This window comes from Lacerta agilis, chromosome 7, assembly GCF_009819535.1.
Source record: "Lacerta agilis isolate rLacAgi1 chromosome 7, rLacAgi1.pri, whole genome shotgun sequence".
NCBI classification, from domain to species: domain Eukaryota; kingdom Metazoa; phylum Chordata; class Lepidosauria; order Squamata; family Lacertidae; genus Lacerta; species Lacerta agilis.
In genome coordinates, this window is record NC_046318.1 from 41,895,090 (window position 1) to 41,917,200 (window position 22,111).

Sequence of the window (22,111 nt, forward strand, 5' to 3'; positions counted from 1 at the left end):
ACTAAGAATGTTTCTGCTTCTGGGCTCCTTGCTAATAATGAGCCAGAGATAAGCACCTCTTATGCTGATCTTAAAGCCCAGAAAGGTTCGTTCACATGGGGGGAAATGTATACTTTGTTTTCTAATTATCTTAATCCAACATTAACAGTTTTGCTATTTGAAAATAAATATTATATTCATTTTTGGATGGATTTCTTCTCTTTTTGGAAAAGTTTTGTTATTCTTTCTTATGATGAGCTATAACAACTTCAACAAACATTAGAATACTGGTGTTCTTGTGACATTGCCCATTTTCCTCTTTGAGTTCATACCGGTACTTCTTGTGATTCGTTTAAAACAGTGCTTTCTTTTCAAACCGTTAGGGTCTACTTTTTAATAAACTTGAACTTGCTCTTCAATGTATTTCAAGACTCAAAAATTGTGACGTACAGGTAAAATTTGCTCCTTCAGTAATTACTTTCCAAAGTTCCAGTTACAGGTAGGTAGCCGTGTTGGTCTGCCATAGTAAAAATAAATAAATAAATAAAAATACAAATTCCTTCCAGTAGCACCTTAGAGACCAACTAAGTTTGTTCTTGGTATGAGCTTTCGTGTGCATGCACACGAAAGCTCATACCAAGAACAAACTTAGTTGGTCTCTTAAGGTGCTACTGGAAGGATTTTTTTTATTTTTTACTTGCCAAAGTGTATAATTACTTCTCTAGTAGTGCCATCATCTTAGCTGTGTGGCCCCAGAGCTCTAAACACTTGTTATTTTTCCTGGGGGATATCTTGAGTTCTAGATCAACAGTTTTAAGCCACTGAATAAGAAAGGCACCAGGTCTCTTCCTCTGCTGAGGAAATAATCTAAGTACCGGTACTCATCTTGCTCACTGGCAAGCCACACCCTCCCCCACCAGCTGGGATTTTGTGTGTGTGTGTGTGTTCAATTGTGCTGTATCATTTTTATGTTGCAATTCACCTAGAGAACAATGTTACTGGGTGCATTTATATAAATATAGTGAGTAAATAAATAAAACTTGGCAATAATGGGCATTCGCAGATCAGCCAAAAGGGATGTTCCCATTTGTGGGTCGTCCCCCCCACCAGGTCATATCAGGCTAACATATTGCTACTCTTATAAGAGCAGTGGGAGTTAAAAGGAGAAATAGGGTTGTTATGAAAGAGTGGCCTTTACAATTTTTTCATGCACCACTGAGGATAGCAATGTCAACAAAAATAAGAAACATTTCATTTGGTCTTCCCAACAGACCATAAAAACAATCTGGAAAAAAGAGGTTTTGTGAGTCTCTTCCCCCACCCCCACCGCACTGGCAACTGTGTTGTGCCATGTGTTTTAATAAACAAACAGTGTAGAGTGATCTTACCTAAAGGTGAATCTGCGCTGTTTTATAAGCTGATGACAAGAAGTGTTCAGTCTCCAGAGAGTTAAGGAAATGAAAACATCTAGCTATGCAGTAGTATCAATAAAAGAACAATTTCCTATTTGGTTTTCTTACAAATTTACACAGAATCAATCAAGGTGACACCTAGGCATTGTTGCTCATACAAAACAAAATATAATACACGCCACAGTTCTTCACTGTAAGAGAGCTTGCCTCTACACTAGTACTGTATCAGACTGGGACTCACTGTGCACCAATGTCTGCTAAAAACACACATTTATAACATCTGTTGAAGACGCAGCAGGAAGATTAGGTCGTTATTGAATTACTGTATCAAAAGATCTCCACAACTCAATGAACATTTTTACAATAAATTATTACAATGCAATGCAATAAAATGTGTGTAGATGGAAAGATTACATTTAATCCCATGTCCCTGCCAACATGGTGTTAGGATTTGGAAATACTTTATTTTACCTTAGCTTACCCAGCATTTATTGAAAAGGTAGTACAGTATACAAATTAAATAACCTTATTATGTGGACAGAGCCAACTGGTGCTAGTGATCTTTTGTGCACTATTCCCGCTCCATCTTTATCAGGTCTTTTTCTTGCAGTTGAATTAACTTGTGACCTTGAGTCAACCCCCCCCCCCCCGCAACATGGTTCATGTCCTCCTTTGTTTTGTTGTGCAAGTGTGCCGCAGCCCACACTCATTCTGAATTGCACCATTTGGGGCTTGATATTGCACACGTGGGTGTGATATTGCACACATCAAAACATGCTTTCTTTTAAAGCTAAATAAGCAGAAACTGAACTGAATATAGAATCTCTGTGGGAGGAGCACACTTTACCCCCTGGATACAATCATGCTGGGACTCTGGTTTAGGAAAACAAGAAAGCTTATGCTTCTTATAAGGAACTACATGTTAATAGGAAATATCAAACTAATGTGGAGAGCCAGAGAGCCTCCACAAAACGAACTGAGAACAAAACGAGGCGACGCGAGAGTTGAATGGGTAGAGAGCAGTCACGTGGTTCAGAATCCTCGAAGCTCCTCCTCCTCTTCCGAGTCTCCTTTTTCTCGGCGCTTCAGGACTCCTCCGGGGCAGGAGAGGGCGATCTCGGCTGCCTTCGGACTTCCGCAGTCGCAAAGGGATGGCGTCATCAGAGTGGGACGCCGGTTGTTCGTCGAGTCTTCCAGGAGGTGCTATGTCGCCGCCGCCGCTCTTTAGCTTGCCTGAGGCGCGGCTGCGTTTCACGGTGAGCGGGGAGGCGGGCTGGGGCGCGAATGCCGCCGCTGGGGATTCCGGAGAGCTGGGGCTTCCCGAGCGCCTTTCCTTTTCGCTTGAGCTCCCTTTTCATCCCCGCTTATATCCGGAATGGATGGGGACGAACTGGGTGGGCGGCAGGCCAGGGAGAGAGAAGCCCACGCTACTACACACCCGGTCTTATTCCGTGGCGTTTCCTGCCCAATAAGTGTGTTTAGAAATGTAGCATTTCCTGTGGACGTGGCTTCCCTCGGTGGCGGCGCCGTGGTTACGGAGCTCCCTCTCTGCCCGACCGTTTCCCACCCCCCAAAGGCACAGGCTTCAGACCTGTTTGTTCTAACAGGCCGTTGAGTATAATAAGAGGGACATCACTTTCATTTGTATCGACCACATTTTAACGCTGATATCTTAGGCACTTTGGAATTGTGCTTTTTAGCTTCGTTTTCAATGCCCGTACCTTTATTGTGGAAAGGAATGGTGGCATATAAGGAACAGCAGTAACAACTGTTTGCTGATAACCCACCACAGGGCGACATTGTCCTCCTTCAGAAGATGTCGAAATTTTGCTTCCAGTAGGGTGGCCAGATGCCCAAGGGGAGAGGGTTTCTGCCCCTTTAATTGGTGTGTGGAGAAAGGACTGTTAATAGAAGTAGCTTGCTGGACCTGTGGTGATGCTCATTCATACAAATCACTGTTTCGTTCTACAGGCAACTAGTGAGGGACGTGTGTAATGTAATGCTGTATATGTTTAACAAGTTTAACATTCGGTATAATCACTGTAATTCATTATCTCATCTTTAATTCTAAAATGGAACTCAGTCTGCTTTCAGGTGGTTTGCTTAGATTGAGTTACACACTGGTAAAATGTCATATGAGTTTTTCATTGTAGCCTGAATTTGTTTGGACTTGTTCAGTCTGCACTCCAAACATTCCAGTTTAATCATGTGAATTGGCCCTAATTCGACCAAAAACACATTTGTCATTTGCAGAGATGAATGGATGCACTCCTAAGTCTACTTACTTAAGAGTAAAAAATACTTAAAATATGTACTGGTAGTGCTTTCTTCTGAGAAACTACGGTTTGGGTTGTGCTTATGGGAGCACCGCATCCCATAGTGGCCTTTGACTGGACTTACAGTGAGGGGGGAAAGTATTTGATCCCCTGCTAAATTTGCCTGTTGGCCCTCAGACAAAGAAATGACGAGTCCATAATTTTAATGGTAGGTTTATTGTAGCTGTGAGAGACAGAATAACGACAGGAAAAACCTCAGAAACCCAAAGACAAAAGTCAGCGATTGATGTGCATTATAATGAGTGAAATAAGTATTTGATCCCTTTGCAAAAGATGACTTAGTACTTGGTGGCAAAACCCTTGTTGGCAATTACAGAGGTCAGACGTTTCTTGTAAGTGGCCACCAGGTTTGCACACATCTCAGGAGGTATTTTGTCCCACTCCTCTCTGCAGATCCTCTCCAAGTCAGTAAGATTCCAAGGCTGATGTGTAGCTACTTGAACCTTCAGCTCCCTCCACAGATTTTCGATAGGATTAAGGTCTGGAGACTGGCTAGGCCATTGCAGGACCTTAATGTGCTTCTTCTTGAGCCACTCCTTTGTTGCCTTGGCCGTGTGTTTTGGGTCATTGACATGCTGGAATACCCATCCTTGACCCATTTTCAATGCCCTGGCTGAGGGAAGGAGGTGCTCACCCAAGATTTGATGATACATGGTCCTGTCTATCGTCCCTTTGATGCAGTGAAGGTGTCCTGTCCCCTTAGCAGAAAAACACCCCCAAAAGCATAATATGCCCCCCTCCATCTTTGACGGTGGGGGTGGTGTTCTTGTGGTCGTAGGCAGCATTCCTTCTCCTTCAAACACAGCAAGTTGAGTTGATGCCAAAGAGCTGGATTTTGGTCTCATCTGACCACAACACTTTCACCCAGTTCTCCTCTGGGTCATTCAGATGTGCATTGGCAAACTGCAGGCGGGCCTGTACATGTGCTGTCTTGAGCAAGGGGACCTTGCGGGCTCTGCAAGATCTCATTCCTTCACAGCGTAGTGTGTTAGCAACTGTTTTCATAGTGACTATGGTCCCAGCTGCCCTGAGATCATTGACAAGTTCCCCGCGTGTAGTTCTGGGCTGCTTCATCACCTTTCTCATTATCATTGCAACTCCACGAGATGAGATCTTGCATGGAGCCCCAGACAGAGGGAGGTTGACAGTTATTTTGTGTTTCTTCCATTTGCGAATTATTGCACCAACTGTTGTCACCTTCTCACCAAGCTGCTTGGCAATAGTCTTGTAGCCCAGTCCAGCCTTGTGCAGGTCTATAATCTTGTCCCTGACATCCTTGGACAGCTCTTTGGTCTTGGTCAGGTCATGGTGGCTACTTTAGAATCTGCTGGATTGATTGCTTCTGTGGACAGGTGTCTTTTGTACAGGTACTGTAACGAGCTGGGATTACAGGTAAGACCTCTCCCTTACAGCAGGTGCTTCTAATCTTAGCTCGTTACATACAGTGACGATACCAGGTAGCCTGACATCTGGCTGGTTGATAGGGGATAAAATACTTATTTCTCTCATTATAATGCACACCAGTCTCTGACTTTTGTCTTCTGGGTTTCTGGGGTTTTTCCTGTTGTTATTCTGTCTCTCACAGCTACAATAAACCTACCATTATAATTATGGACTGGTCATTTCTTCATCAGAGGTTCAAATTGGCAAATTTAGCAGGGGATCAAATACTTTCCCCCCTCACTCTAACTGTCGAGGGGTCTTTTACCTTTACCTTTACCCATCATGTTATATTTCCATATCTGTTTTTAAAACCGCATGGCTAAGGGTATGCATTTTTGCAGCGTTTAAAAGCTTTAAGTACAGAATACACAAACCTTGAGGCACATTTTATGCTTACATTTATTATTTCTGATTGTCTCAAAAACGGGATAGGATAAACAATTTAAATTTTAGATTTAGTGTACAAAATGTTAAGAAAATGACACGGGGTAAAAAAAAAAACAATTAAAAGTTTGATCACTTGATTTGGAATGACCCAAGAAGATTTTATGGTCTGAGTGTACATAAGTCATTAATCCTCTCCTTGTACTGAATATATTCAATTATAATTTGAACTTGTATTCTAATAATATAAAGTTAGTCTGGTTAGACAAGTCTAGTTTTGGTTTAGGCTGTGCTATGAGGTATAGCATGTTTTTATATGAGTAAAGTCTTGGAATTAAAGTACTAGAGCAGTTAAATTCTAAGTAAATATAAAACTTTAAAATCCCTATTATCCCTGGTTGTGGTGAGAAGGCCCCATTGCATAAACTTTGCTAAAGTGAAGCAGGTCTGATTTGTGCCTGGGAACCATATGTTACCCATCTTAAATACCATCATGCAAGAAAGGTGGGTTATACATTAATTTTGATATAGATTTACACATACTATTGAATAGAAATACTACTTTAAAAACCTAATCTTCCCTACTTGCCTTTTCTTCTCAGAACTCAACTCGAGATGCACTTAAGAACAAAACTATTAAACCTTTATTGAGTGCGTTCAGCCAGATACCTGGAAGGTAACCTTTAGTTTGTTTTTTGTTCCATAACCTGTATTTAATTATGTTGATATGGAAGGTTTGGCAAAAAAGTCTTAACACTTTTCTCCTCCGGTAGTGAAAATGAAAAAAAGTTTACCCTGGATCAAGCTTTCAGAGTTGCCCTGGAAGAAGAAATTGTGAGTACTACTTGTTGTAACTCTACATATCACTGTCAGTAGAAAGTGTATGGTTCCTTTCAGAGTAAAAAATGAATAATACATATTACTTCTGATACGTCAGGAAAAATATGACCACTAAGGGAAGTCACCAAATCAGTTGAACCTTCAATGCTTTGGTTCATCTTTTTAAAGAACAAAAACTATAATTTCTTGGTGTTGTGTTGGAGGAAACCTGGACTGTCGTCCTGGACAACTGCAGCATCTATGTTGAGGTTGCTTCAAGGCTAGCTCAAGATAACATGATTTCCATGGCAACCACAGGACTGTCCCAGATATTCACCAACCCAACACACAGAGAAGGGCATACCCTTGATTTGGTCCTTGTCCCTAGTGGGGAGAGGGGTGGTCATAACCCCATTGTGAGGGTCAGAACACTTCCCGGTGAAGTTTGGAGTTCTGGTAGCAGCCCCACTCTGAGGGAGTCAGGAAACCATTCAGATGGTCTGCGCCAAGAGACAGTGGAACCAGATAGGTTCCTGACTGTTCTGGGTGATTTCACATGGGATGGAGCTGGGGATCCTGTTGAGGCCCTGGTGGTGTTGTGGAATGGGCAAATGAGGACAGCTGTTGATACAGTCACACCCGAGGGCCCTCTTCAGTGTTGCAGGGCCCACAAGACTTGATTATTGCAATGCAGTCTATGTGCACCTGCTCTTGTGTCTGGTCTAGAATCTCCAGCTGGTGCAATGTGCTGCAGCTATACTAGTGACAGAGAAAGACTACTGACATTGCATAACAGTGGCGCTTAAAAGCTTGCTCAGGTTACTTATATGCTACCGGGAAGGGTTCAAGGTTCTTGAATTTATTTACAAGGCTCTTTACAACATGGGTCCAGGATTTCTTAAGAAATGCTTGATCCCCTCTATCCTGGCCCGATCGCTGAGATTTTGGGGGGTGGGGAGTCTCTGTTGGTGGTTCCTCATGGGTCAGATGCATTGCTTGTAACTACTAGAAGTGTAGTGGACCAAGCCTGTGGAATTCTCTCCTTGCTGAACATCAGGCACACGACTAAGCCTTTCTTGTTCCAGGAGGCATTTTAAAGTAGTGTTTTGGTTTTATGATTTTTTAAAATTGTTTTTATGTATGCCGCTTAGAAATGCAAATAATTAAGCAGACTATAAATGTCTTAGAGAAACCTGCATTGTTACTAGTTAGCTTTAAGTCCTGTTTCACTTGCTTTTGTCTAAACCAGCCTTCCCAAATGTGTTCAGATGTTCTGGACATCAGCTTGCATCATCCTTTACCATTGGCCATGCTGCCTGGGGCTAATGGCAGTTGTGCTCCAAAGCACTAGAGGGTAGCACATTTGGAAAGACTGCTCTAAGCCATTGTAGCAGTTTAATGTTGTTTCTTGACAATGTGCTGATGTGGCTGTTGGTGAACCTCAAACAAAGTATAGTGTACAAGTTGTATTTTTTAGTGGATTTTCACCTGCAAAGTAATGTTTCAATTGTGTACACTTAATAATTACCTTGTACTATATTTGTTCAGATAAACCAAGCTTCCTGTGAAAATGTCCTGGCTATCATATCACTTGTTATTAATGGGGTCACAGAAGGTGAGTGTGGAACAGTTTTTCTGCTTGTTTATAAAATATATAGGTGGCTTACAATAAATAAAATAGAATTAAAAAATTAAAAACCCTGCTTTAAATACTCCTTAAATAATATTTTGTAACGTTTCCCAAAGGTTTGACTGAAGTTCTGGCATCGTGCAGCCAGTTGGGTTTTTTTCTGTGAGGAGGGGATACTGAGTGGCTTGATACCAGGTTTTTCTATTAGTAATTACTACTAGCTTTTCATTCTTATTAGACAACAGCTGAACTGAAATTGCTTTTTAAAGTCTACTGTTTTCTAATGCTGTAGTCTAAATATGCTAGGAAGTAAGCATTACTGAAGACAGTGGGACTTACTTTTGGGTATATATATATATATATATATATAGAGAGAGAGAGAGAGAGAGAGAGAATTGGGCTGTAAGACTAGATTTAAAGAGTTGCACCTGTAAATCGAGTAAAACATATTTTGATTAGATTGTACATTGAATTGAACAGTCTTTCAACATAAACAAATTGAAAGTCTCTTTAAAATTCCTGAAGCTAATGTATACATTTATTCTGACCCATGAAGGTATCTGCACTGCATCAACCCCTTTTGTCCTCTTGGGAGATGTTTTGGATTGCCTTCCTTTGGATCAATGTGATAAAATTTTCACCTTTGTGGAAAAAAATGTAACTACATGGAAATCTGTAAGTATTATTGTTCCAGGATAGATTTGTTTATTAGAAGACTTTTGGGTTACTGTATTGCTTTCCAATATATACCTGTGATATATAGCTTTGTTAAGCCATTAGTTGCAAGAAGCAATAACTCTTCCTTTCTGGATGGATGATCCTAGAAGGTCGTGCTGAGCACTACTGTTGTGCCCCATGTGGGATTTGACCTGTGAAGTGCTGTTTAAAGTCTGCTGTTTTGAAATTGTATGTTTGGTGTAATTTTGGATTAAAACACTTAAATTAATTTTGTTTTGCTGCATTGTGTTTTTTCTTTAAGAACGTTTCTGACTGACTCCTTGGAAATAATTGATATATTAATTAATATATAATGGTAATTCACAGGGCTTCTCCTTTCCTCTCCTCTACTCTGCGGCCCCCATTTACCACCAAAATCTGGTCTGGAGAGTTGAGGAACCCTCTGTAGCAGACTCTTGGGGGCACACAAAGAGCTGGAGACATATTTAAGTGAAACAGGATGTCCTGTGACCCAAGCGGATTTTTTGTTGCACAAGTGGATGTACAGTACATAATTGATTGTCACCCATAATCTTGCTGTGGGCAAGTTGTCCACAAACATGCTCTGGGCTAGGCCTGGTATAAAGTTACTATTCTTCTACTGTTAAGTGAATTTATTTACAGCAACAGTGTAACCTCCAACCTTCTTACTTAAAATGTTAACTGATTGCATCCTTTTGGTACTTTATTTTTAGAACACGTTTTATTCAGCAGGAAAGAATTACTTGCTGAGAATGTGCAATGGTGAGTAGTCTTGTTTCTCCACTTCATCCCCAGTTTGCACAACTTTCAGTGTAGTTCATCAAAACTTCACTCATCTCCAAGCCAACTACCGTATTTTTCGCTCCATAGAACGCACCGGACCATAGGGCGCACCTCATTTTTAGAGGAGGAAACAAGGGGAAAAAATATTTTTCTGGTTTTCCTCCTCTAAAAGCCCTTTTTTGTGTTGGTTTTTTTTTTGAGGATCAGCTAAAAGTTTTGCAGCTTTTTTGCAAAGGGAAAAGCCCTGGCTTTTTTTAGGATCAGCTAAAAGTTTTGCAGCTTTTTTTGCAAAGGGAAAAGCCCTGGGTTTTTTTTTTTCCGAGGATCAGCTAAAGGTTTTGCAGCTTTTTTTGCAAAGGGGGAAAAGCAAAGCTCCTTTTGCAAAAGGGGAAAAGCAAAGAGGAAAAGCCCCATTTTTATGAGGTTTAACTCACATTTCTGAAAAATCTTAAGGAAAGGGAGCCATTTCTACAGTTTCCAGACAGATAATCTAATCAGCCAGTCACATGTCCTGGGGAAACAAACAACCTCCCTCTGCAGCACATTCAACAAAGGAGGGCGGGGCTGACAGGGAGCCGGGACTCTTATCTCTCTCCCGATCTCTTGCTGATCAGCTGCTGAGCGGGGTCCTTTCAACACTCCCTTTTCTCTTTGTAAAATAAAAAGCATGATCCTCTTTTGGCCCCTGGGCAATTCAGCTCCAGGGACCACCATTCGCTCCATAAGATGCACAGGCATTTCCCCTTACTTTTTAGGAGGAAAAAAGTGAGTCTTATGGAGCAAAAAATACGGTACATTGAACAGTCCGGACACTGAGGTCCACCTCCGAGGGCCTTCTGCCAGTTCCCTCACTGCAAGAAGTGAAGTTACAGGGAACCAGGCAGCCGCCCTGTGGAACGCCCTCCCATCAGATGTCAAGGAAATAAACAACTATCTGACTTTTAGAAGACATCTGAAGGCAGCTCTATATCGGGAAATTTTTAATGTCTGTTGTGTTACAATTTTTTAGATATGCTGGGACCCAGGTGGCGCTGTGGGTTAAACCACAGAGTCTAGGGCTTTCTGATCAGAAGGTCGGCGGTTCAAATCCCTGCCACGGGGTGAACTCCCGTTGCTCGGTCCCAGTTCCTGCCCACCTAGCAGTTCGAAAGCATGTCAAAGTGCAAGTAGATATATAGGGACCGCTCCAGCGGGAAGGTAAACGGCATTTCCGTGCGCTGCTCTGGTTCACCAGAAGCGGCTTTGTCATGCTGGCCACATGACCTGGAAGCTGTCTGCAGACAAACGCCGGCTCCCTTGGTCTTAGTTAGGCATGCGAGGGAAGTGAAGAAGTTGGTTGCCTGTAGGACATTTATCAGCTCCTTAACATACCACAGTCTGCCCATGACAAATTATAAAAATTCTGGAGCCATGATAAGATAAAAAACATATTCTTCTTATTTATCTCTTTGTTTAGACCTCCTGAGACGATTGTCTAAATCCCAAAATACAGTATTCTGTGGAAGAATCCAGCTATTCCTGGCTAGATTATTCCCACTTTCAGAAAAATCAGGTGAGATTTGTTAGTGTATAATGATATAAACATACTCAAATGGAAAAATGGAAGTCTGCTGCATATCTTAAGTTCTTTTCTAATTGTATTATGCTTGTAATCTGTTTAGTTATGTTGCCTGCCTTAGCCAAGGAACTCTCTGAAGGTGGTAATGGTAGACATTTCCTGTCTTGCTTAATTGTAGCTAAAGTACAATGATTGTTTTTTATACTGTTGATGGGAAACATCATATATTCTATTCTGTAAATTGACATATGTGAGTTACAAATGTCTTATTGGGTTATAGGTATAATTATTTCCTGTGTTGTTCTTGGCTTTTAATGTGCATCCTTTTTTCTACAGGGCTTAATTTGCAAAGTCAATTTAATTTGGAAAATATTACAGTTTATAATACCAGTGAGCAAGACAGCACCCTTGGACAGAAGGTGGGTCATCTTTTTATTTTCTATTTTCCGTTCTGTGGGAAATCTGTAGAACAAGGCATAAAATAGCACTCTGCTTTCCATGTACTGAACAAATACACATGCAACTCTCAAAAGAGGGCAAACAATTAAAAAAAAAATCATCAGTTACTTACATGTGAAGATAATTTATTTTAAGTATCAGTTTTAAATTTTAGCACTTTTCTAAACTGGAGTCTTAAGGGGAGAAGGCACAAGGAGGAGGAAATTGAGAGCCAGTGTGGTGTAGTGGTTAAGAGCGGTAGACTCGTTATCTGGGGAACCGGGTTCGCGTCTCCACTCCTCCACATGCAGCTGCTGGGTGACTTTGGGCTAGTCACACTTCTCTGAAGTCTCTCAGCCCCACTCACCTCACAGAGTGTTTGTTGTGGGGGAGGAAGGGAAAGGAGAATATTAGCCGCTTTGAGACTCCTTCGGGTAGTGAAAAGCGGGATATCAAATCCAAACTCTTCTTCTTCTTCTTCTGTATCCTATCTGAGCTCTTTGCATAGTTTACTAATTACTTAGAATTCCAGTGATAAAGAATATTTTTATCTTTAATCTGCATCTCCTAATTTTCTGGTGCAAAGCCTTTTCCAGCGTTATTAATTCTAAATGGCCTCTTTCTTTTCAGCATGTTGAGGAGAGAGAAGAAGGGATGGATGTAGAGGAAGGTGAGATGGGAGATGATGAAGCTCCTACAAGTTGGTAAGCTCTTAGACCAATTTAAGCCATTAGTTTGTTCTAAAATGGGAAAATATATGCATGAAATATCTTCTTTGGCTAGAGCAGTGGTGGGGAGCCTCTGGTCCTCCAGTTATTGAGGAACTATAGCTCCCATAAGTCCCAGTTGTAGTCTGGAAACATCTGGAGGTCCTCTTATCCATGATGATATATTCAGGATAATGTTTATAAACAGTTTCATCCAACTAACTTGTATTGGAGTGGAAAATATTTCTGGGTGGATAGTGATATACATAATGCAGTTAATTTGATTAGCTTGGTATTCATTAATATAATATAATCTAGCTTTGACTTAAATGGTTGCAAGAGTGTCCTCTGCCACTGTTTTGTGACAATTGAAAATTGGAGCTGTATTGTTGGATTATCAGGTCTTTGCTGGGATGTCTGAGGAACCAAATGAGAAGTGTGGATAGAACTACCGTGTTTCTCCTAAAATAAGACACCGTCTTATATTTTTTTTCGCTCAACAAAACACAGTATGGCTTATTTTCAGGGGATGTCTTATTTTAACCGTGTCGCATCGGTACGCTGCATAGCCACGCCTCTCCAGGCTGTTTTAATGGGAGGTACCACGTCACTATGGCTTATTTTCGGGGTATGGCTTATTTTTGGGGAACGGCTTATATTTCGCAAATGCATAGAAATCCTGCTATGGCTTATTTTATGGCCATGTCTTATTTTAGGAGAAACAGGGTAGTAAGCATAACAGGGGCAAGTAATGCTTTCCTTCAGGTGTGCAAGATTTTTTAAAAATAGAGAATACATAACATTGTAGCTTCTTAATTTAAAATGTCATTGTGCACTAGAGACATTACACAGCCACTAGATGGGCTTTATTTAGTTATATACAGCATTTTCTAAAAGGGGATGCTTGACAGAGAGGCATTTACCATTAACGGCTTTCACATTAATTCTGTCAGTTGAAGAGGGAACGTGGGCACGAACTTGGGCAAGTTTCCTGTCTGCATTCATGTGTTCATTTTAATTGGGCAGCTCATGTGGGGTATAAATTTAAATGATAAATTAATGTATCTTCAGGAATAAGCAGAAGTGTGTGAGAGTTTATTTGTTAAATATTTTGTTAGTTCCATTCCAATAGATTACAACCTGTATAGAAAGTTCTGGTCACTTCAAGATTACTTTCGGAATCCAGTGCAGTGTTACGAAAAGGTTTCGTGGAAAACATTTCTGAAGGTAATGCTTGGTGACTCTGTTTCTTCTCTGTCTGTTTTGTGCATACTCTTTCTGCTGTGTTTGACCTGTGTAAACAACAGTATTGACAGATGATGGCATATATTGTTGGAGGGTGTGTAGGTCCTTGATAAATGAACTGACGCCAGGCTTTGTAATAGTGTTTGACAGAGTAGATAAATGTTAAAGTTGGACTCTGGAAAGGAGCATCAGTAGATCAGCATTTTGCATATCAAATTTCAGGTCTGCTTTGTGGCTGTGATTGTCCTTAAATATTGCATTTTAATTTTCCCCCTCCCAATTTTAAAAAGTACTCTGAAGAAGTATTGGCTGTCTTTAAGAGCTACAAGTTGGATGACACCCAAGCGTCGAGAAAGAAATTGGAAGAGCTGAAAGCTGGCGGGGAGCATGTTTACTTTGCTAAATTCCTCACAAGTGAGAAGGTATTGTGTTTGTTGTTCTTAACTTACATGAAAACTAGCTTTTATGGGCAAAGGAGTGTTATCTTACCAATGGGGAATAATTAGTTGGAATATTGGGTAGTCTTCAACTAAGATCTATTCATAGTAGACCTGTTGAAATTATCGTTAATTTCAGTGGGCCTGCTTTGAGTAGAACTGATATAGGATACAACCCATCCTGCATTGTTGGGCCCATGGTTAATTTTCCCCATTCTGTATTTCTGTTCTACGTTGTAAAATAAATTGCAGGAGGCTTTCTATCCATCTGTGCATCTTTTCTTTCAGTTAATGGATTTACAGCTGAGTGACAGCAACTTCCGCCGACACATCCTATTGCAGTATTTAATATTATTTCAGTATCTAAAGGGACAGGTGAAATTTAAAAGGTAGGCTAGTATTATTAAATTTGAACTAATTCGTTTTTTAAATGCTTTATTTTTACCAGTATAAAATCCCTGGAAAAACTTTTTTTTATTGTTCCTAAGAATAGAAGAGGGAACTGTGATGTAGGAGGTTGGCATTTTCACCAATACTTCCTTTGCCTTGCAGCCTCCAGCAGTCCCTCACATCCATTTCTGGTGGGTCCATGAACCTTCCAGAACAGCTCTTCAGGGACCATGGGGGTGGGAATCATTAATACTCAAATTATTAACTTAAATATGTGGGACTTCAGTCTTCTTGACATATGTGATGGCTTGCTTTCTAGTTCAAACTACATTTTGACAGATGAGCAGTCCCTGTGGATTGAAGATACTACAAAATTAGTTTACCAGGTCAGTGATATAGACTGCAAGCAAGTTGTTGTACAACTTGTACAAGTTGTTGTACAAGTTGTTCTGTTTTTGTTTTGTTACAATTGAAAAAATCAAGTTTGGTTAAGCTATCTAGATTGTGAAGCACATTTTGGATAATTAGAAACCAAAATATATTACTTTGTGTTTATGATATTTCTGAAGCTGCAGTCCTAACTTTGGATGCTGCAACCTTTGGCTAACTCTTTGACATCTGATAACAGCTTCTTTCAGAAAATCCTCCCGATGGAGAGAGATTCTCAAAAATGGTAGAGGTGAGTGACCTCTTCATAAATAGAACTGAATAAAATTTTAGATGAGTACCATCCACTTAAATGGGGTTTGCGTCAAAACAGTGAAATGAGAGTTTCAAGTGCTATACCTGATGCTTGCTTAGTGATAAATGTCTGCTGGCACTTTCCCCTCTAACTACAAGATATTCTCCATGGGCCTGTGACAAAGTTGCACAAATATGTGTGGGGTTGGATCCAGACATGCCCTTCTACGAATGGAAGTTTCTTTCCATTTATGAAATGCACTGTGATCAAGTGAAGGCTGGCAGCAGCCCCTTCCAGCAACACTGTTCCAACAGGTCCCTCAACTAGAACAGATTTTTGCTGAACTAAGGAGCCTGAAGGGGGAATTGGCAATTTTTTTCTTCCCACACTCTTCCTCTAACAGTAGCGTCCTGTGAATAGAACAGAATTCTGAATCCAACCCATATTTAAAAAGATTACCTTTTCCCACTGTCAGAAGTAAACATGGAGATTGTATTTCTCCTCTGACCTCTACTCTGGATACCTGATACATTCATAGTGCAGATTTCTTTAAATGAAAAATGCTAATACTGAAGGTGACAGTAACTCACACTGACACATTCATATGCTTTTGCTTTTATAGCACATATTAAACACTGAAGAGAACTGGAATGCATGGAAAAACGAAGGTTGCCCAAGTTTTGTGAAGGAAAGGTAAGTTCAAAAACGTTGTTTAGAGATTGTATTGGATTGGATAAACATTCAGGTGTTTATATATAATATTTTCAAGCTAATAAACAAATTCATATCATGGAGCTTCCCCCCCCTTGGGTACATAACCTTGGTAGGTTCTTGTCATTTTATGGACCTCTACTTTGAGATTTTCAGGTACAGCTAAGGGAAATGTCTAAGGAGCTTGGGGTGGCATTTTAGCATTAAAAAGTACTGTATTTTCCGGCGTATAAGACGACCCCCAACTTTTCCAGTTAAAATATAGAGTTTGAGATATACTCAACGGCAGATTCTCCACCCGGCGTATAAGACGACCCCTGACTTTTGAGAAGATTTTCCTGGATTAAAAAGTAGTCATATACGCCAGAATATACAGTAACACAGTTATTTGCCCAAGGTAGAACAGTTAATATCTTTGCACCATGCTGCTTGTTAACCTTAGCATATCTGTTCTGTAGACCAAGTGATCCCAAGCCAATAAGACTCTTTGTGCGAAAGAGACCCATTCCTGAAGATTTCCTTGGGAAAGGACCTAACAGAAAAATTCTGATGGGGAAGTATGTTAAACCTTTATTATTCATCATCTATATATCTGTAATCTTTTATAGATAACCTAATGATATGAAAACGGTTATTTTGACATTATGAATGTCAATAAATAAATTTATTTATCTGACATTTTTAGGCTGCCGTTCATCACATTAAAAATATCCCAGCAAAACAGAAAACACGATTAAACAAACCAAATAATTTAACTGTTAATGAGTGCAGCAGTATGAGAATGCCTGGGGTTGTGTGTGTGTTTCTTACTCATTTAGTTTGAATGCTTATGGAAATGAAATAATAGAATCGTGGAATTGTAGAGTTGGGTCATCAAGTCCAACCCCTGCAATGCAGGAATCCTGCCCACAACTGTGCCTGGGTGGGCTCGAACTACCAACCTTCTGGTTAACAGCCATTGACCCATTGCACCACACATTTTTTAATGCTAGTAGAACCCCATCAAAATATCTGCCGTGTTTCCAGGGGAAGGGCATTCCACAGCTGTGGCCCGCAACAAGAAGACTCTCTAGTGTCACCATATAGTGTTGGTGTGGGAAACATTTGGCCTTCTAGAACTGCAACTTTCATCGTCCTCAGCCATTGGCGTGCTTGCTGTGGTTGATGGGAGGTGTAGTTCAGCAATATCTGGAGGGCCAGCCAAAGGGCCACAGCTTTTAGAGCAGACCAAGATTGCTGACAGAACAAGGCCTAGCTACAAGGCCCATACATAATTGTTGGCAGCACCTCCTGTTCATTTTATCTCTCTCTCTCTCTCTCTTTTTTTAAAAAGACTTGGGCCTCTTTCTTGCTGAGCCGGTGTTCAGTTCAGAAACAGAAGACAGTGTTTCCTACATAGGAATTTAAAGATTTTAGATCTGATCTCTTACATGAGAAGTTTGGTACAGGTGTGTGTATGTGTGTTTTAGACAATTAATGCATTTTTTCACTTTGAAGAAGCCCCTCTTTGCAAAATATCTGGCTCATCAAAACACACTTCATAACAATGCAGTAACCTGCTTTTTCATTCTCATTTTAGTGAAGAGTTGACTCGACTCTGGAATTTATGCCCTGATAATATGGAAGCTTGTAAATCTGAGACCCGGTAAGTCATATGAAAATAATATGGTAGGGTGGTCCATAATAAAACAAGTTGGAACTTGATTGTAAAACAAACAAAACCTCAAAACAGTTTTAAAAACCTCAAAGCCAGAAGACCCATGAAGTGATTTGAATGAATTAATATAGAGAGGGTGAGCAGATAATCAGGGGAGTTGCAATAAGTTTCTTACCGGTATTAGGGCATGAGGTATCACAAAGAACATCTGCTAGATATTTCACCTATGTTTGTTCCTATAATTTTAAATATGGATTTAATCCAACAAATATTAGTATTTCTTGATGCTTTGATATGGATGGAATACTTTTTGCATGTTACAGATTCTGATATGCTATATCACAGTAAAAGGAACAGTCTTTAATTCACTGAGCTGTTCAACCACAATAGAACCTACATCATAAATGCAGGTGACAGTAGAAAAAATAGTATTTTTTTCTCATTTCATTGTTGGCCACTCTTATATTGAAGGAATTGCAGCTAAGACGTGGAAACATGAAGGCACTCTAGAAAGTTAAACACTAAATCTGACTCTTATTTTCTAGAGAATATATGCCAACATTGGAAGAGTTCTTTGAAGAGGCTATTGAACAGGCAGATCCCGAAAACATGGTTGATAAAGAGTTTAAGTATGTACTGCAGATCATTTTTCATTGCCGTTTACATTTCTCATCAGTGTTGCACTGATTTGTTCATCTGCTTCAAACATAGTTTGGCTTGCACAACAAAGCTGAGAAAACAAGTTCCTTTTTCCTAGATGCCAAATGGCAGACTAATTCTGACTTTGATGGCAGGGTTGTGAATAATTCTAACTACGGCTGGAGAGCACTACGGCTATTGGCACGTAGAAGCCCCCACTTCTTCCAGCCAACCAATCAGCAATTCAAGAGTTTACCAGAATACCTCGAAAACATGGTCATCAAATTAGCTAAAGAACTACCTGTAAGTAGTAAAATACCTTTGATTATCTCTTCAAATGCCTATATCTCTGTCCTTAAACTGCAAGCAGACAATTTTGTGTTTGTGTGTTTTATCTTTGTAACACTTAGTATTTGTGAAAGAAAGGAGACAGACATGAATTTTGGGTTTAAAGGATCCTTTTTGCTTTGTACATCTACTTTTATTTTGTCTCATGATCTTCCTTGGAAAGGCTGGACACTCTTGGCCTTGTAATATGCAGAAAAAAATAAGAGAATAGGAATTTGTTTTGACAATGAAGCTTTTAGTTAGTTCTGGGAAGTCAATTTGAGCGAATGATTATTTTTTGGAACCAGTTACTAAGAATTCATTTTCATTGCAATGGGATGTAATTTCTGTCTTCTTAGCAGTTTTGTATGGGAATTCATAGAAGCAATGATTTACAGTATCTTAAAAGAATATTAAGCTTTTATTTAGCATTTTATTGTTTAGTAGTAGTTTTAGAATAGACATCTGTATAAAAACAAGGTATGGTTTCTTTATAAATTCCAAATGTCTCTTTCTGAACTCTGTTCTGCTACATGTAGGTCAGGAATCGCCATGTAGCAAATTCTTTTTAAGTACAAATCCATTCAGTGATATTCAGTTCTCTCATTATAGCCTCCTTCTGAAGAAATTAAAACAGGCGAGGATGAAGATGAGGAAGATAATGATGCTTTGTTAAAGGAAAACAATGAAAGTAAGACTGTGTTCTTGGGGTTTTCCCACTTTCCTCAACACGTGTTGTAAAAGGAGTATGTCAGCAGACCCACATTCTCCCCAAGTTCATCCTGTCTACTGCTTTTGAGTTAGCAGTAATAATGCTTAAGTCCCATGTTCAGAAAGAAGAGCCACACAATAGCACAAAACCAGGGCCTCCTAATCCTTCGTACTTTATTGGACCCTGGCCTTCTTGATGGATAGTCTGTGCTTGTTAAATGAGTAGATCTTGAGAATACTGTCTCTTCTCGAGTTTTTCTTTCTCTCTGCATCTATCATAGCTCCTTAGTGCAAACTTGTGTACTTCCAAGACAGCATCACCTTGTCAACGGTTGCACTCGCTCATCAGTTATGTTCTATGAAAACTATTGGTATATATTTCCACCTGAAGCAAGTCAGTTTGAGAATTTGTCGTCTTCTTCTAAAGCTGGTTTTCAAAGACCATCCTTCCAGTTCCATCTCCTGCCTCACAATTTGTGAATCAGTGTCTTTTCCTAAACTTGGCATATCCTTGATCTTTCCTTTCCATACCTTTTTAGTCTGCTTATTTTTTGTGTTCCTTCTGATTAAATTCATTTGCATGATGTCTTTCTTCCTCATGTGATCACTTCATATCCAGTTTTCTCTCTGATTCATGCTATAATTTCATGCAGGTCTTCTATGCTTATTCATCAGTGCTCCCCCCAATAGTACTGAAAAATCAGCCTTGTTTTAGTTCCCCCAGTGGAATCCTGCTTATGCTACTTACCTGCTCTATTGCATTCTCTCATTTTGTTTACTAATTTTACTTCCCATCCTCTCTATTTCAGCAGAAATCTGTCTTTCCCTCTGCTGTATCTCACTCCTACTTGTTTTTAAAGTTCAAATACTCCCTTCCTGACAATGTCTTTTACCAGCTGCATGTGAACCTTTCCTCCCTCCTTGGCCATCCAGTTTTCATTTCATTGAGGGCTGTTTCTGAAATATATTGTAAATGAACATGACCAATAAGCACTAGTTATTAACATTGGGGAACAGGCAGCTTTTTTGTAGCAGTTAGGGATTCTATTTGAACTTGCAAAACAATTGCAAATTGGCTGGGCAATTTCAATGTTTAGTAATTTAAGACAGCTGTCTAAAATCATGGATTGACTTAAAAGTAATGGTTGAGGGTTTGCACTTTCAGGGAGTATAAAAGTGGCCTAACAAGTGATCTGTCTATAGTCACAAATGCACCTTCTGTAATATGATTTTAAGATAGTAGAATTTAAATAAAACTTGAAGCGTGAATGTAAAAGGATAATTCTTTACTGAAACTGGACAATGCTAACAAGGTGTTGGTTTTCAGAAACAGCTTTGTTGAGTGCTGCATTATACAATGCTATTATCTAAATATTCTTTTTTTATGTTTGATTTTAGGTCCAGATGCTCAACGGGATAAACTTGTAACAGGGGAACAAATAGAGTTACTTGCTAACAAGCTTGGGGAATACTGGAATGTTCTGGCCCCATATTTGGAAATGAAAGACTCTGATATAAGGCAAATTGAATCAGATAGTGAAGATGTGAAGATGAGAGCTAAGCAGCTGCTTGTTACTTGGCAAGACCAAGAAGGGATCCACGCTACAATGGAAAATCTGATTACTGCATTGATCAAAGCTGGATTAAATGACCTTGCAGAAAGCCTAACAAACGATAGCGAAAACAATAGCTAAAATAGGTGCTAAACAAGGAAAAAGAAGCTGTTGTTGCTAAGTAACAATCCAACATTTGATAGATCAGTTTAATTTGGTAAGCAATAAAACATTTTAAAGTAACCTGTCTAGAAATTCCAGGAATAAATGAATTGTTAGAGCTGTTCAAAAGCAGATAGGAAGGTTACTGACTTTTTCCATGGAGTATGGGTAGTGAAGGGACATAGTACACAAATAGTACTTACATAATTTGAGATGCCTTAAGTGCTCAAATTCTATGAAGATTGGAGAACTATTGCTCTTGGTTAGGGATTCGTCCCCAGTGTACATGTGGGTAAAATGTTGTAAAGCAGTGCAAACAGTATCCTTTCCTTTAGTGAAAATTAGGTGCCTGTTCAAGCAAAAACAGTAGGAGAGCAGCATGCTGAATAACTCTGGTTACCGGTACTTATTAACAGAAAGGGCATGGAAATACCTTTTTAATAATCTTAATGATCATTCTAGGCTTGTAGTGTTTTATGCATGAAATTACGACTGTTTGAAGACCTATTTTATATACAGCAAGTGTCTGATCATTCTAAGGTACTTCATTGTAGTGGAAGTCTCTCCTGTTGATAGCAGTATTATAACTAGATGTTCAGTTTTGGCTTGGGCTTTTGTAGTGCTGTTGTAGAGTGCTAGGTCCTACAAAGTCTCTGTGGGATATAGGATACAGTATAGATGTACAGTGAAGGGCAATACATATGTTTATGGGTCTGGCTCATTAAGGTTTGGCAATTCCTGGTAACTGGCATTTTGTTAGTTTCTGTTCCAGCTGTAGATATTCTGACTTCAGAGCTACTAGGCCTTGTCAGTGCAACAAAAATTAAAATATGCCCAGAAAGGATCACAATGTGAAGAGACTGATTAGGATTCCCCTTTAAGCTTATCAAATTAGTGGTTTAGCAGATCATTTTGTCCTGCCTTTTGTGATGCAGTGTGAAAAGATGAGCTAAGCTATGGAAGAACCCCTGGGATTTAAGCATGAAATGTTATTATGGGTTAAGATGATGCACTTTCCCAGAAAATGCTTGCTCTCTTGCCCTGCTCAAGTTGTGAAATACTGCACTTAATAAGTTCATATTATTCTAAGTATCATAGCGCCTATCTGTGGATAAATTATAAAGTGTGCTTTCTTATAAGGAATGTATTTGCTTTCAACATCATTCCCTAGGTATGATTATATACCTGACCAATACAGTGCTATTGCTGTAGCTAATCAAGTTTGGGCCTAACCATGATCAAACAAGAAGCCAGCTACACACAAACAGACCAACACTGCCTGCTTGAAATCGGTGGCTTCCTGTAGATCCCTTACTGTTCACCAAACACATTGAAACAATTCAAATCCTAGAAAGTTGTCAGACATAGGTTTGCTGGGCAACGTTGGTTTCTATTGCCAGAAACTCCAC

At 39.7% G+C, this 22,111-nt stretch overlaps 1 protein-coding gene across 1 annotated transcript; it reads left to right on the top strand.

Annotated features, from left to right (window-relative positions):
- Positions 1-2,526: 2,526 nt before the first annotated feature.
- Positions 2,527-20,825, top strand: THOC1 (THO complex 1). The gene is made up of 21 exons (XM_033155002.1): positions 2,527-2,647; positions 6,157-6,230; positions 6,328-6,388; positions 7,922-7,988; positions 8,560-8,678; positions 9,416-9,464; positions 10,942-11,037; positions 11,380-11,462; positions 12,112-12,185; positions 13,307-13,415; positions 13,724-13,855; positions 14,159-14,259; positions 14,580-14,646; positions 14,889-14,939; positions 15,565-15,635; positions 16,112-16,210; positions 17,233-17,298; positions 17,856-17,939; positions 18,105-18,252; positions 18,889-18,967; positions 20,386-20,825. Exons 1-21 carry the CDS (start codon positions 2,543-2,545, stop codon positions 20,679-20,681), a joined length of 2,031 nt encoding a protein of 676 aa, XP_033010893.1. The 5' UTR covers positions 2,527-2,542; the 3' UTR covers positions 20,682-20,825.
- Positions 20,826-22,111: the final 1,286 nt, after the last annotated feature.